This window comes from Rhinatrema bivittatum, chromosome 6 (assembly GCF_901001135.1).
Source record: "Rhinatrema bivittatum chromosome 6, aRhiBiv1.1, whole genome shotgun sequence".
NCBI lineage: Eukaryota > Metazoa > Chordata > Amphibia > Gymnophiona > Rhinatrematidae > Rhinatrema > Rhinatrema bivittatum.
Genome location: NC_042620.1, coordinates 271,332,722 through 271,348,706, shown reverse-complemented (window position 1 = coordinate 271,348,706; position 15,985 = coordinate 271,332,722). Strand labels below are relative to the sequence as shown.

General features: G+C 47.6%; 1 protein-coding gene across 7 annotated transcripts in view; it reads left to right on the top strand.

The window, feature by feature from the left end:
• The window catches only part of TMLHE (trimethyllysine hydroxylase, epsilon), a 63,358-nt gene that overhangs the window by 13,747 nt on the left and 33,626 nt on the right, over positions 1-15,985 (top strand). For all 7 annotated transcript variants that reach the window (XM_029607206.1, XM_029607207.1, XM_029607208.1 and 4 more), the window contains 2 exons: positions 2,188-2,374; positions 10,449-10,625. In XM_029607206.1, the coding sequence (XP_029463066.1) occupies positions 2,194-2,374; positions 10,449-10,625 (358 nt within the window). In that variant the 5' untranslated portion in view covers positions 2,188-2,193. The remainder of the gene's footprint in view (positions 1-2,187; positions 2,375-10,448; positions 10,626-15,985) is intronic.

Here is a 15,985-nt window from a genome sequence, read left to right as displayed (position 1 = left end):
CTGTCTGCCCTCATCCTCAGGCCGGCCTGCTGCTCCATGCCGATTCAAGCGGCAGGTCCGAAAGGGCTCGGAACAGTCGGAGGACCGTTTCCCCTACCAACATCATCTGTTGGCTCTGGGAGCTTGCAGGCCTGGCAGAGGGTAAGACTGTGTTCTGCCATGCTGGGACACATCACCAACCCTTGGTTTGGTCCTGGATCCGTCCGGGGTCGGGCTGAGGCCCAAGGGCACACTAAAACACCCCCATTTCTAACATCTATACGTGCATTTTCCTGTTTGTGCACATTTTAAACTAAATGCAATGAGCATTGGGAGTCGGCATACTGTGAAGAAAAAATTTCAAGTCTTGCTGCTCAGCTTTTCTATCTGAGCCCCAAAGTAACAAGTGAAAGGGAGGCAAACACAATTTAATCGCTGTGAAAGTTACTTATTGAATCCTAGAGTTTCAAACTTGATTCAGTTCATTGGCCTATGTGGTAGCGCTGTTACCAATGTATTTGTGAACATTATTGCATTTTATGCATTCATATTCATCTTCAGGTTCCATTTATACTCTATGAATGGTGGCCAAGGTTCTAAGCTAGCCTTTCTCAGCCAGGATTGCATAGAACCTAGGGGTTCCGTGAGAGAACACTGTAGAGATCTCTTCTTTGTGACTTCAGTCACTCCAAATGATGTCAAATATTCACTGTGATCTACTGTGCCATTCATACGTCTCACTCTGCATATAAAACTGGGCCCAAAACCTCACCTCGTGTTACTAGCTGGCCCTCCTATAGCAGTATAAATAGGTGACTGTGTGCCACCCCAGAGGCACTCTACTCCACTCTCTCCTCCACCTCTCCCCAAGCTCCAAAATGCAATTTGCAATCTCTAGCGTGAATTGCCATTATAGCCATTTCACACAGCTTAGCACCAGAAAAAAAGGTGGTTATTTCTGGCATCGTGTGATAATGCCCCTCATTTTCACTAATCCTGCCCAAACCCCTCCCCAATCTCTCCCTTTTCAAAAACTTGCATTTGCACCATGTGCTACCATAACTATTGCATGCGTTGTGGCGTTAATGCATGCATTTTTTGGTGAGTGAATGACCCTGATAGTCAGCTGGTGGTGCCTGTTGCAGCCACAGACCTTGCACTTTAATTCCATTTCCTATAGCATGCTGGGTAGAACAAGTTAAAATAACTATCCAACGGGCCAAAAACACGCGTCCAACCCACCGAACATAATAGCGCCCTCAACATGCAAATGCATGTTGATGGCCCTATTAGGTATTCCTGTGTGATTCACAAAGCAAAATGTGCAGCCAAGCCACACATTTTGCTTTCAGAAATTAGCGCCTACCCAAAGGTAGGCGCTAATTTCTTTGGGCACCAGGAAAGTGCACAGAAAAGCAGTAAAAACTGCTTTTCTGTGCACCCTCAGACTTAATATCATGGCGATATTAAGTCTGAGGTCCTGAAGGGTAAAAAATTAAAAAAAAAAAAAATTTTGAAGTCGGCCCGCAGCTGTCGGGTCGAAAACCGGACGCTCAATTTTGCTGATTTCCAAGCCCGTGGCTGTCAGTGGGCTCAAGAACTGACGCCGGCAAAATTGAGCATCGGCTGTCAAACCCGCTGACAGCCGCCGCTCCGGGCCAAAAGGAGGTGCTAGGGACACACTAGTGTCCCTAGCACCTCCTTTTGCCTGTTTCTACCGCTGGGCCTCATTTAAATACAGAATCGCACGCACAGGCGAGTGGGTGTTCGCCCACGGACTTTACTGAATCGGCCCGCAAGTTTGTGTCAATGTTTTGTTAATTTATGGCAGATCTCTTAACACACTCTTGCTCAGCAATTCTTATATTTTGAATCTTGGGAAAACTGCTTACTCCAAGACATGGTATAAATGACCATAGTAAAGTTCTCCAGTAACCCATGACATCTTCAAAGTCCTTCTCTTTTCAATTACCAAACATTCTCTTTATTTCTGTTACTTAAAACAAGCTATAATTTTCAAAGGACTCCTGAAGTTCAGGGCAGTTTGAAACAGCAAGAGAACTTTTGATTGAAAAGAGAAGGACTTTGAATTTTCTACCTTCCTCTTTCCTTTGGATTATACTCCCTTGATAGTCTTCTGTACAATCCCATTTTCACACCGTAAGAGCTGCAGTAAGTGGTAGTAACCCTTCTTCTCTTCTTCCCCAGGACAAGATGTTGTGTCGTAGGTTGGTATCTCTGTGCTTCGGCAGCCGGTGCCTGCTGAGCAGACGAGTTGGAGGTCGCATCCCATGGAAACCCAGTTTGAAGGAGGCCCTCCCTGTAGTGACCCGCTGGCACAGCACTGCTCCAGAGTCTCTGAACTGTGCCTGGCACTTGCAAGAGGACCATCTGGGTAAGGGGCAGATGTGCACAGCTCCAAACTGGAAAACCTGCAAGTGGATTTAATCCTTTAGCAGCCTTCAGTATGGCAAGGCACGGAGTATAGGGATGCAATATAAGATGTCCATCTGATAAATTCAAACTAGAGAATCTCCTATTGACCTTTAAAGGGGGGTGGATTTACTTCAACATCTTACAAGAAATGTAAGATGTTGAAGTAAATTGCCAGCAACCAGTTTTCTTAACTAATGCTGGGGACTGAAGGTGGCGTGAGCAGTGCTGCAGGGGAGAGGGACTGCCAGTCTTGGTCAGCTATGCTCATTTTCAGAAGAGGGGAAGCGTTTGTGGAGTTGACTTATCCATCTCCTACATTATTTTATAAGAGAATTTGTTTTCTTAGCTTACAAACTAAAATCATGTACTTGGAAACTGTTACTAACTCATTTTTACAAAGTTGCTTACTGCCTAACCACATCTACAAATAGGGACTAGTCTGGAGGACTGGGGTAGGAAATCATAGGGAAGGCAAAAAGTGTTCATGTTGGTCACATTTGTCTTCCCCCTCCCAGTCCACTTTTTGTGTTTAACGTTGGATAACATTAAAGCCTCTTTCTGATGAGAAATAAACTGTCTGCCTTTGCGGGGGGGTCCTGGGAAGAATCTGGGCAGTGCAAATTGGGGTGTGATGGCCCTGGTCCCACTGGTGGTTTGATTTTGAGGTTAGAACAGACACTGCTGCATTCTTGGCTAATATTTCCATCTCTTACATGTTGACTCCTTTCTGGTGGAACCAGATGTTAAGCATTAAATTACACTTAAGGCACTTACACATGAGCACAAAGGTACCATACCAAATTTAGTAGATACAAATATTAATCTATTGCATATCAATAAGCAATGCAGGCACCTTAGGGAGGAACAGAGGGGCAGGACCTCTCCGGCCAGACACTCAAGAGAAGCTCTACCCTTTGTTTCTCTCTGTACATTAGTAAAGTCTTTTTTTTTTTTTTTTGTGTTTAAAGATTTTTATTGGCAATGAACATGAACAACAAAAACATAGGTGTAGCAACATAAATATCCATCACACGACATTAACTCTCACATAGTATCCCACACATAATATGTTAATTAAAGCCAAGTTTCAAATGAAAATTGAAAGCATCTATGAACCCCCCCCCCCCCTTTTCCCCTTTCACAAGGACCTCCACAGTGCAATCACTAGTGCAAGCAACTAAGCCCAAAGCGTGATTAACAAACAGGTTGGTTGGTGCATAGAAAGTAACAACCTTATCCAGCCCATGAAGATAAAACGAAAAGAGACAGAACGAGACAGAACTTCAGGGTCCCATGCGCTACTACAAAGTAACAGTAGCCTTCCAAGCTTCAAAAGGTTGCTAGTAAAGTCTTTTTATAGATAACATAGTCTCAATCCCCAAATTGCTCAAATCCATGGGAGTATCATGTACAAAGTTTGTCAAAACAAGATGAATTAAACCAGTTACCCTGATCCCCCTACCAAATTGAGGCCCACTTGCCTGACGTTCACATCAATCTTCTGATAGTCCTTTGTCCTGTCAGGTTTTCACCCTCAGGGAGGTTTCCAAGACTCTGGTTTTGCTGGTACCACAGTTTAAACATTAGCCTGTGAGATTCTAACCTTTTTCCTTCTGCTTTTTTGACACCCCCCCCCCCCCCCCCCAACCATGACAGTCCGTCATAAGTTTTTGATGTCTCCTGTAGTTTCTCCAAATTAGGATCAATAGGGCATTTAAGGTTCCCATGGCCAGAACTGCAAGCAGGCCAAGGCAGCAGAGGATTCTGGGTGAGTCATTCTCCATGTTGGTTTCAGACTCTGGCAAATCACAGGACTAGTGCAGTTACTTTAAAACTAAATTTAAAATTATGCATTCCAAGCACAAAGCCATTCATAAACTTGTGGCTTAGTAATTTAAATTACCCAGGTGCTAATCTGGAAGGAATGGCAGGCATCAGATTTTATTTTTTTTCTGTGGGACTGATGTAGGGCAAGCAGTGAGACGGGGTGAACTGGCTTAGATAGTGCTATCTCACTTCCTCTACTCATCTGATTGCAAGTGAACCTTGAAGTCAGGAACAGGTGACCTTCATGACATGTGCTTGTTGTCCACTTGTGACAGTAAATCATACAAATAGTAAAATTATTGTACAGAGAATAGAATAAAACATTCATCAATGTAGTTTTGAGCTAGCGGCAGAGGGGTGAGTGGAGATGTAGCAGGAGTCTTACAGATGGTTGACCTTCCTTATAGTAATGATGGCAGAAAGACCAAAATGGTCCATCCAGTCCACCCAGCAAGAACATAAGAAATTGCCATGCTGGGTCAGACAAAGGGTCCATCAAACCCAGCATCCTGTTTCAAACAGAGACCAAAACCAGGCCACAAGAACCTGGCAATTAACCAAACACTAAGAAGATCCCATGCTACTGATGCAATTAATAGCAGTGGCTATTTCCTAAGTAAAATTGATTGATAATCATTAATGGACTTCTCCAAGAACTTATCCAAACCTTATTTGAACCTAGCTACACTAACTTCACTAACCATATCCTCTGGCAACAAATTCCAGCGCTTTATTGTGTGTTGAGTGAAAGAATTTTCTCTGATTAGTCTTAAATGTGCTACTTGCTAACTTCATGGAATGAAGGTCATAAGTCTACATTAAGTCCTCTAACCCTTTTCCCTCTATCGTCTAGTACCTGTCCTATCAAGTGTGGGATCCAGACATACATTCCTGTTCCCTCCCATGTAGACACAATCCATAGCAAACTGGGCTAGTACCTTCTGAAGCTTCTTATAATATTCCAACTGCCCTGTATTTGGGCCATAAATGTTTATTTGTGTGAGCAATCTCCCTTACAGGCTACATTCTAAGATTACAAAACGACCATCTGGATCACAGAAGGATCTATGTATTTGCAAAGAATTTCTTATGGATAACTACAGATTCCTCTGCTCTTTGAGGAGAAAGATGCCACATATAACTTCCCCCACCCAGGTTCTTTTTGGTTTCGCATGCTCTCAGGCCACTAGATGTAGCTCTTGTAAAAATGCTACAAGTGCCTTTGTCTGAGAAACTGTAAGATCTGAGTCCTCTTCACTGGGGACTATATTCCTCAAACATTGAGGGGAAATGATTTGGATCTCAGCCATAACCAAAAATTATGAATTCACAATGTATCGAATAACTGAGAACACAACTCTTTGCTTAAATAACAATTCTCTATATTGCTTAGACCATTGTCACATGATGAACTCTCATTCCACACGCCTAAGAACCAGACCAACTCCCAACCCAACCCTTGTCTTAACAATCCTCCCTTACCTTTTTTACCCCTATGTCAATCTACCCACACCCTCCGTTGTCTAATAACCCAAAACAACGTTTAAGACTTTGGTGCCAATACACTTCAGTTGTAAAGGAAACTCTGACATTGAGTCAAACATATATAACCCCCTTCACTTCCCCTAAGAAGAGAAAACAAATCCCAGGAGAGCTATGGAGCAGCAAAGCCAAGAAAATTAAGAACAAAACTTGTGGACCATAGCCAAAAAATGTCCCGGTGCACACAGTTCCTGAATAAGAATCCATTTCTGAGAGGGTATCTTCTGTCCCCAAACAAGGCAGTTGCTCAAGGAAAGGACAGACTGGCTTTTAGTCTGGTTGATACATACTGTCTCCGGACAGAGAAATGCCAAGCCCTGAGGAAACAGTTGAAGTCCAGGCCATCACTTGTTAGCATGTTACGTATGGGCCTTGTTCTGTATATCCATTTTCCCCCTCTGTATATGAAATAAACCAGTTCGAACAGCCATGTTCTAATGCACATTAAAAGTCCAAAAAGAAATGAGAAGAGAAAACATCCAAAAACAGTATAAATGACAGATCTGTAAAACTTGTAACATGGAGGTATCAGTGAGGTGCTACTACCTCATAGTCCGGTGCATGCCTTCAGCTAGACTCTCCCACTTTCATTCAATGGTTAGGCTTATTTTGCACCTCATCTGGTCTAACATTTTCCTTCTGAAGAAATTCTTGGACTGCTTCTGCAGATTAAAAAAAAAAAACCAAAAAACAGCAGAGGATGTCCGCTAGCATAACTTTCCATTTAGCAGAATATATTAGGGCATAGGGATATCCCTTCGTTCGCAGACCATGCTTTACCTCTTAAAAAGCTTGCCTGTTTCCATTGCACTAATAAAAAAAAAAAAAACCATTACCTTATGAGTTGTGCATAATAGATGAGGTTTGCCGTAGCCAAGATTTTGGCTTTGTCTGTATAGTTGTGCATTTGGATAACAGTGGAGGCGCTGCCAATGCCCGATGCGGCCTTTACACATTTCCATATCCAGAACCTCCGGCAGCCATTTTGAAAAGAATGCAACCGGGTCTTTCCCTTTCCACATTCTCCAACAAACCCACAACTCTTGAGTGTGGGTTCTTTTGTTTTTGGTTTGTTGGCCCCAATTCTCCATATTAGTCTTCTCGACCAAGGCTTCATATTTCCATTCCAGGGCTTCCATCTTTAGAGTGGGCCTGGGTTAGTGACATCTGTAGTTCCTCCACATGTGTAATGGTTTCTCTGATCCGTGCAGAGTTATCCTGTACTGAGGAGACCAAAGAAACCACTCTTTCCACTATTGCCTGTAACTTATCAATGTTCTGGGTAAGCTGATGTGAGAATTTGTCACCCATTTTCTGCAGCAGCGCTGTTGGGTCTGCCACCTGAGATCGGGTTCTCTTCCTCAGAGCTTGTATCATCTGACAGGCCATCAGTGCCATAGTAGATTTTTTTTTTTTTGTGTTTTTTAATAGTCGATGGGGTTTAGTCAATTTGTCTGCCCACATTGCCAGTACAGGCTTCCTGGACATCTTGCCGCAGTGTATCTGAAAAAATTTCGGAAGAGAACATATATTTTTATCTGATTTAAAGCGAAACAGCCGGGGGAGCTACTCACACATGTCTGCCTTTTTGGCAGTGCATCACATGACCCCCCCAGAGATGAGTGATTTATTTTCACTTTGTATTGCATGGGGATAAGACAATTTTCAAGGCCATCTTATGCCACCCTCATACTTTAGTTTAAACTTCTATTAATGTTGGATCTGAACTTCTCACTTAACATCCTTCTTCCTGCTATGGACAAATGTAGGCCATCCTTTCCATAAAGCTTCCTCTGCTCCATACATGACCTGAGCTTCCAATGTATCCAAAACCATTTTCTGTACACCAGGATTTGAGCCAGGAATTGGAATTTATATGGCAAATCTTCTCATCTCCTATTCCATGAACAGGTAATACATCTGAAAAGGTAGTAGCCTTTGTGGTGTTACCTTCATGCCTAGATTATGGAAATCTTTTTGAACTTCATGCATACCATTTCTATTGAGGTCAATGGTCCCCAGATGGATACTGATCAAAGTTCATACTTTCTTCTTCAGTGACTTGGACTATCTGGTCTGCATTTCTACTGGCTGAGGATCCTGGAATGCATTTATAGTGTCACCATCAAAATGTGCTCCCAAATTGGTACCTCTGAGTCTCCTAGCAGAAGCAGTTTTCTTTTATGATATTTGGTTCTGTTGCAGAATTGGAACAGACCAGTTTTATGACCCTTGTGTTCCAGCACCTTATAAAGCTGATTGAAGTGTAAGATGGAGGATTATAGGTGCCATGATCAACTTGGATGCAAGTGTGGTGACCCACTGCGGGTGGCCACCATGCACAGACATCAGCCACATCCTGCTCTCCCACGCCTGTCCACAGAGTGACTTGTTATGGAGGAAGAACTTGGCTGGATTGTTATCTTTAGCACGCCATGTCTATAGGCCCAGTACTACTCTGCTGCATGCAGTAGGCTGGCAGAAAGTCTCGGAGTCTCCATTTCTGAGGTGCCTGTGCACATGCAGTGTGATTAACAGCCACCGGTTCAGCTTTTCAGTGATAACTACAAATGCCACTATCTTCCCAAGGCCTTTTTTTTTGGGGGGGTGGGGGTTTCACTTGGCCATGAGAAACAGGAAGGGGATTAATGAGTGAGCCTGTTTGGAGCAGTGTATTCTGGGAGCTGTGGTTCTCATCTAGAGAGGCTGACTGGAATACTCCTTCCTGCAGCTGTTTTCTGACTGGTGGTCACTAGTATTTTTGGGAACTGTGGCTTCCATGAGGTAGTGTGCATCCTGCACCTGCAACAGGAGGAGTAGGGGGAGGAGATGGAGACTAACTTGTTTCTATAGATATTCACACAATGAGGCATGGGCTGGTGCAGCTGCATGACTAGAGTACCTGTATGTGTGAAGTAACAGGAAACCGGGGTTTTTGATGGCTTCTAAATACACGGCACTAGCCAGGGAAAGGATCTTTCTATCTGTGACAATGGGAGCCACCCACGGAGCTCATCTTGACCACTGAGCTAGAAGGTAAAATGACAAGAGGTGGGTGGCACCATATAGATTAACCAGTTTGAGGCATGAACTTTCGACAGTCCACTTCATATGCATCTCACGAAGTGGACTCTAGATTTGAGGCATGAGCTTTCAAAGACAGTCTGTCACCTTTGCTATGCCAGACTAACATGGTTAGCCCTCTGAAGATCTGAGCTAGAACATAGTGAGAGCAAACAACTTTTGTATAGCATTGGTACAAGTGTATGTGGAAAAATGAAGTTAATTCTAATACATCTTCTCCCCCCCCCCCCCCCCCTAACTTTAGCTCAGTTGTCTGCACGTGGCAGCTATTTCTCCCATTACCTATTTTCTTTGTTCTTGCACTTAAACTAAATGCTAGTTCCCGTCTTGTGTCCCAGGTCTTCATAGAAAGTACAAGGATGAATTACATGTAAGCTAACCACGAGACATGTATTCAGTGGACATTGTCATGATTCAAATAGATATTGTATGGAATTGTTACCGGTTATCTATTGGCACCTATGTTAAGTACTAATATTTGTGCCTGCCTATTTGTGCCTGCCTGTAAACTGTTATGCTGGTAAATAACCCAATGATGGTATAGAAAAGATTTTAAATAAAATTGGCTTCATTGTAAATGGGCATTTCTCATCTGGCCAAGGAGCTAAGTCTTTTCTTAACTTCCAGGTCAAGTCTTCTGCCTATTCCAGCTGAGGCTGGAGGGTGCTGCGGAGGCAATGTCCACAGCCTGGCAGTGAAGGAGTCTCAGCCATCACACAAGGGCTAGTGGCCAGAATTAAGACTCATGGTTGCAGGGCTCTGAATGGACCTCTGGTGCTTGTCCCCTGGATGAGGACTGCCACTGACTGGGCAGAGTGAACTAGGAGACGAAAAACTAACGAATGAAGCTCATGGCTCCAGATTCCACCCCCAGTTCAGATTTTGATCTAGGAGCAGGCAGCCCCCCCCCCCCCCCCCCCCCCCCCCCCCCCCCCCCCCCCCAAAAAAAAACCAAAACAAAACCTAAACTTGTCAACTCCCACTCAGTCAGCAAAAGTGAAATGCACTGTGAGCAGTCGGTTGTTTTCTCTGGTTTTAGAGCTAGCTCATTTTATATCTGCCTGCTGTCTGGGGGAGCTGTGAAGAAAGCACCCAGCTCCTGCTGAAACTGTCAGGTCTTGGGATTGCCCCCGTGGAGGACAAAGACCTTTTTTCTGGAACATGTAAAGGCTTGACTTGTGGAGAAAAACCTCTAAAACTAGTTTCCTCCACTAGCTGTTCATCTATATGCAATAATCCCTTGAAATGGCATTCAGCTTTGAACAGCCTTGAAGAAAAGTCTTAACTGCATTTCATTTGAAAACAGCATGACTGAGGTCTTGATTGCAGCCGGGTACTGTCGCATGGTCTCCTTCCATGGAGGGAAAAATTGCAGGTCACACCAGGACAGCGTTTCTAAACTATATGGTGAGGATAAATGCTGCTGTGTATCCTCCAAATGACACATTAATGGGTTTCTCAGCCTTTTATATGCTATTAGTGTAAATCTGTTGCATTTTGCCTGCAGCAGTCTTTTTGCCCATCTAGTGAGGACTTGTATTCAATTAACTTTTGATTAGAAATCTCATTTGCTTTGCCAGAGGTGCATTATGCAGACACCTGCATGCGATTCGATTATGTCTGGCTGCGGGATCACTGCCGCTCGGCCTCCTGCTACAACAGCAGGACCAACCAGCGCAGCCTGGACACAGCCAGCGTGGACCTCCACATCAGGCCAAAGCAGGTGCGACACGATGAAACCACGCTCTACATCACCTGTAAGTGAGACTGCGGGCTGCGCTGCAGGCAGCGTTTCCCGCCCCATTCCAGATAAAGTACAGTAATGCAAGAAAAGCTGATCTTTAAAACAGTTGGTATTTAACATGCATGATCTTGGCTTTCAGTAAAACTTTTTTTTTTTTTTGTAAGATGAAATCTGACTGAATTTTATGGTTTAAAATGTGTCCTCTAAAAGATGTACTTGCCAACACCTGGCCTCTAAGCAAAGTAATGAACCATACCCCATTCTTGCTAAAACCAATCTCCCCCCCCCCCCCTTTAATTTAAAAAGAATCAGTGAGCCCATTTGCTTAATACTTCTATCACTTGGTTTAACCCCTAAATTTGTTGCTGGTTCTTTTCAAAGGTCTGCAAATCAGAAAATGATTAACTGTATTCTAAAACAATTTTGCTTTTAAAATGTTTTCCCTGTACGTACCAGGATCAGTCCAGGACACCTGGGTTGTGACTCCGCACCAGTAGATGGAGACAGACTAAAACTTGTGGGCGGAGCCATATATGCCCCTGTGTCGGTCACAGCCCCTCAGTCTTACTCTGTCTCCAGTAGATGGTGCAGGTGCGGTCACAGCTCCTTCCTGCCCTGGTTCTGGTTCTCCGTCAGGGTCGGTTCATGTCTTTTTCTTGATTTTAGGCCAGTTAGTGGTTTTAATTGGGATTTTTGATTTTGCTAAATTGTCACTGTCGTACCGTCCGCCCTGCCTCCCAGAGGGGTTGTGAGGTCCTGAGGGGACTACCCCCCCCTGGTTGAGGCCGCTGCTAGGGTCGGGGACCCGGCTTTTCCAGTAGCAGCGTCAGGGGTGACACCGGGGAGCCCGGTTCACTCACCCCTGCTGGACTAGGGCTCCAAGACCGTGGACAGTGACAAGCGTTTTCATCAGAATTTATTTTGGCCATGCACAGGGCTTTTAAGGCCCGCAAGGCTCTGAAGAAGCGCCCGCATCCACAGGACCCCCGGGGGAGACACCCTCGAACCCCGCGGCCGGAGGCCCTATCGAGCCCCCCTAGGGCAAATCGCTCGCGGCGGGCCGCTCCACCCAGGGGTGACAGGGTGACGTCTGACTGTCTCGGAGGACTCGGAAGATCAGGAGTCCCCGTCCCCGAGGGGGGCAGAGGGGGACGGCATGTCCGCGCAGGAGAAGGCGCGACAGGGCCAAACGTCAGACGGCGATGACCCGAGGGTACTTCGTCTCTTCCGCGCCCCAAGTCTTAGCAATGAAAGGGGGTCGGCCCATCTCCCGCCGCAGCCTCAGCACGCCGTTCCCAACGTCGGGGCGCGGTTGATGTCATTTTACGAGAGATGGGCCGGTGTAACGTCGGGCCAGTGGGTCCTCACTGTGATAAGACTCGGCTACGCGTTAGATGTTGCTCACACTCCAGCGGACAAGTTCCTGGTCTCGCCTTGCAAAGCTCCCGAGAAGAAGGCGGCGGTGCTCGACGCCATCCGACGCTTAGAAGGCTTGGCAAAGCTCCCGAGAAGAAGGCGGCGGTGCTGGACACCATCCGACGCTTAGGAGGCTTGGGAGCTATTTCCCCAGTCCCGGTCAGCCAACACGGCAAGGGCCGTCACTCCATCTACTTCATCGTCCCGCAGAAAGACGGCACGTCCAGACCGATTCTGGATCTCAAAGGGGTAAACAGATGCCTTCGCATTCCTCACTTCCAAATGGAGACGATTCGTTCAGTCATCGCCGCGGTAAGGCCCGGCGAGTTCCTGGCCTCCCTGGATCTCACGGAGGCATATCTTCACATAGGCATTCATCCGTCGTTCCAACGCTTCCTCAGGTTCTGCATCCTAGGGCGGCATTACCAGTTCCGAGCGCTCCCGTTCGGGCTCGCGACGGCCCCACGTACATTCACGAAGGTGATGGTCGTGGTGGCGGTGCAGCTGCGCCGAGAAGGTCTCCTGGTCCATCCTTACCTAGACGATTGGTTGATTCGGGCGAAGTCCGAGGATCAGTGTCGGATGGCGGTAGCCAGGGTCCTCCACCTTCTGCAGTCCCTAGGATGGGTGGTCAACTACAGCCAAGAGTCATCTGACACCCACGCAGACCTTGGAATATCGGGGAGCTCTTTTCGACACGAAGCAGGGCAAGGTGTTCCTGTCGCACGAACGGGTGTGCACACTGCAAGCTCAAGTACGACGCTTATTTTCTCTCCGCCAACCGCGGGTCTGCGACTACCTTAGGGTCCTAGGGTCTATGGCTTCAACGCTGGCGCTGGTTCCCTGGGCATTGGCTCATCTGCGACCATTACAGTCATCCTTACTATCCCGCTGGAAGCCGGTCTCGGAGGAATTCCATCTACCGCTTCCGCTCACGGGACACGCGAGGTCCAGCCTGCTCTGGTGGCTGGATCCCAAGCATCTGTCGTCTGGGGTCTCTCTTCGGGTGCCCAACTGGACGGTGGTGACCACGGATGCCAGCCTCTCCGGTTGGGGAGCGGTCTGCCTGGGGAGCTCGGTCCAAGGCCTATGGTCCGTGTCGCAAGCCCAGTGGTCTATCAATCGCCTAGAGACCAGAGCGGTCCGTCTGGCCCTGCAAGCCTTCCTGCCGTGGCTGCGGGGGAAGGCAGTTCGAGTGTTGTCGGACAATGCGACCACCGTGGCATACATCAACCGCCAGGGCGGGACAAGGAGCCCCCCAGGTGGCGGAGGAAGCGCTTGATGGCCTGGTCGGAGCTACATCTCCGCAACATAGCAGCGTCTCACATTGCGGGAGTCGACAACGTGCAGGCGGATTTTCTCAGCCGTCATCGTCGGGATCCCGGAGAGTGGGAGTTGGGGGACGAAGCATTTCTGCTCATTTGCAAAACGTGGGGGGTGCCCCACATGGATCTGTTGGCCACATGGCACGACGCGAAGGCCCCGCGATTTTACAGTCGACGTCGAGAATGGGGGGCAGAAGGCGTCAATGCGTTGGTGCTTCCCTGGACGGCGGAGGTGCTGCTCTACGTGTTTCCCCCGTGGCCGATGATCGGCAAGATTCTACGGCGCACAGAATTGCACCCGGCCAAGGTGATCTTGGTGGCATCGGAGTGGCCGCGCCGGCCGTGGTTCGCAGACCTCGCCCTGCTGGCGGTAACGGCGCCCCTTCGGCTCCAAGGAATGGCGGGCCTGCTACATCAGGGCCCCGTTTGTTTGGAGGATGCGGATAACTTCTGTCTCGCGGCATGGCTTTTGAGAGGAGTCGGCTGAAGAGGCCAGGTTACTCAGATGCGGTGGTAGCCATGCTGCTGCGTTCCAGGAAGCAGTCGACGTCTCTGGCGTATGTCCGTGTCTGGGTGGTCTTTGAGGAATGGTGCGTGCAGCGTGGGGTGGACCCCACTCCGGCTTCCGTCTCCGACTTTCTGGCGTTCCTCCAGGCTGGTCTGGCCAAAGGTCTGGCGGGCAGTTCCCTTCGGGTCCAAGTGGCGGCGCTTGGTTGTTTGCGGGGTAAGGTCCGTGGTAATTCCCTGGCACTCCACCCGGACATTTCTCGCTTCCTCCGGGGTGCCAAGCACCTTCGCCCTCCTTTGCGTCTCCCTTGTCCGGCTTGGAACCTCAACTGGGTTCTCTCCTCCCTATGCGCGGCGCCTTTTTTGAGCCCTTGAAACGCGTGACTCTTAAGGATCTCACTCTCAAGACGGCGTTCTTGGTAGCGATCGCCTCGGCACGGCGGGTTTCCGAGTTGCAGGCCCTGTCCTGTAGGGAACCCTTTTTTGCGTATTTCCGATTCCGGAGTTTCTTTGCGCACAGTTCCTTCCTTTCTACCGAAAGAGGTGTCTTCTTTTCAAATGAATCAATCGGTGGAACTGCCCGCTTTGGCGGGCGGGGAGTCCTCTGTTCCGGAAGCGAGGGAATTGCGGACACTTGACGTACGGAGGTCCCTCCTCCGATATCTGGAGGTCACTAATCCTTTTCGGGTCACAGATCTTCTGTTCGTCCTGTTCTCTGGTCCTAAGAAAGGGGCCGCAGCGTCTCGCACAACGATCGCCCGGTGGCTTAAGGAGGCCATCGGTTCGGCGTACTTGGTGCGGGGAACACCGCTTCCCGTGGGCCTGAAGGCTCACTCGACTCGTTCGCAAGCGGCAGCTTGGGCGGAGGCTTCTCAGGTGTCGCCTCAAGAGATTTGCAGGGCGGCTGCCTGGAAGTCTTTGCATACCTTTATCAGGCATTACCGGTTGGATGGCCGGACTTCCGATTCCGGGGGATTTGGAGAGGGGGTACTCAGAGCAGGACTCTCTGCTTCCCACCCTCGGTAATTTAGCTCTGGTACATCCCAGGTGTCCTGGACTGATCCTGGTACGTACAGGGAAAGGAAAATTAGTTTCTTACCTGATAATTTTCGTTCCTGTAGTACCAAGGATCAGTCCAGGATCCCGCCCGCAGTGCTGCGCTGAAGTAATGGAGAGTCCGCTCTTTGTTCTGAATTCCTCTGTTCCGCTTGTTTAGCTCTCTCGGTTGGAGAGTCTGTTTCCAGGAGGGGTGTTTTCCCCGTTCTATTAGCGGTTTCTAGCTAGTTTTAGTTCTCTGGTTGTGTTCTACTTTGACATTACGTATGACTGAGGGGCTGTGACTGACACAGGGGCATATATGGCTCCGCCCACAAGTTTTAGTCTGTCTCCATCTACTGGTGCGGAGTCACAACCCAGGTGTCCTGGACTGATCCTTGGTACTACAGGAACGAAAATTATCAGGTAAGAAACTAATTTTCCTTTACATGTGTTACCTTGGTTAAAGGATCCTTGATTTTGTTTTACCAACATGTATTTTTTTTTCCCACAATTTTCAGTGTGGTGTTTATTTGTACAAAGACACTGCAGCTTGAGCTATTTGGTTAGCTGTATAAATACTAGTGACTTCTGAAAAGGAAAAAATGTACTAGGATGGAAGAGCTACTCTGGCAGAAAAAAAGATTGTGACAATCTGATTAGTGTGGCTAGCTAACCTAGCCACAATGCTTTCCTTTTATTCAGTTAAATTAAAAATGGAGTTCCCTGTACATATCTGAATCAGTCCAGACTGGGTTTTGCACCTCTTCCAGCAGATGGAGACAGAAGCTATGAGAGCACCCCCTCTTAATCTGATGTGCCACCTGCAGTTCTTCAGTATTTGTCTCCAGCAGATGGTGGTGCAAATCCGGCAGTTCTGAACAGACCTTAAGGTTTCCAAGGAACAAAAGGAAAAAATAAAGTCAAGCAGGACAATTTCTAGCAGACCTCCCAGGGGGTTGGCAGGTCCTAGTGGGACCATCCCCTCTGGTAGCAGGTATTCTAGGAGCCAGGGTTGGGAACCCAGTTCTGTTCCAACTTGTGGGTGCTGGGGGAGAAAGCCAGTGGTCCAGCTGCCTTGCTCTCCTTC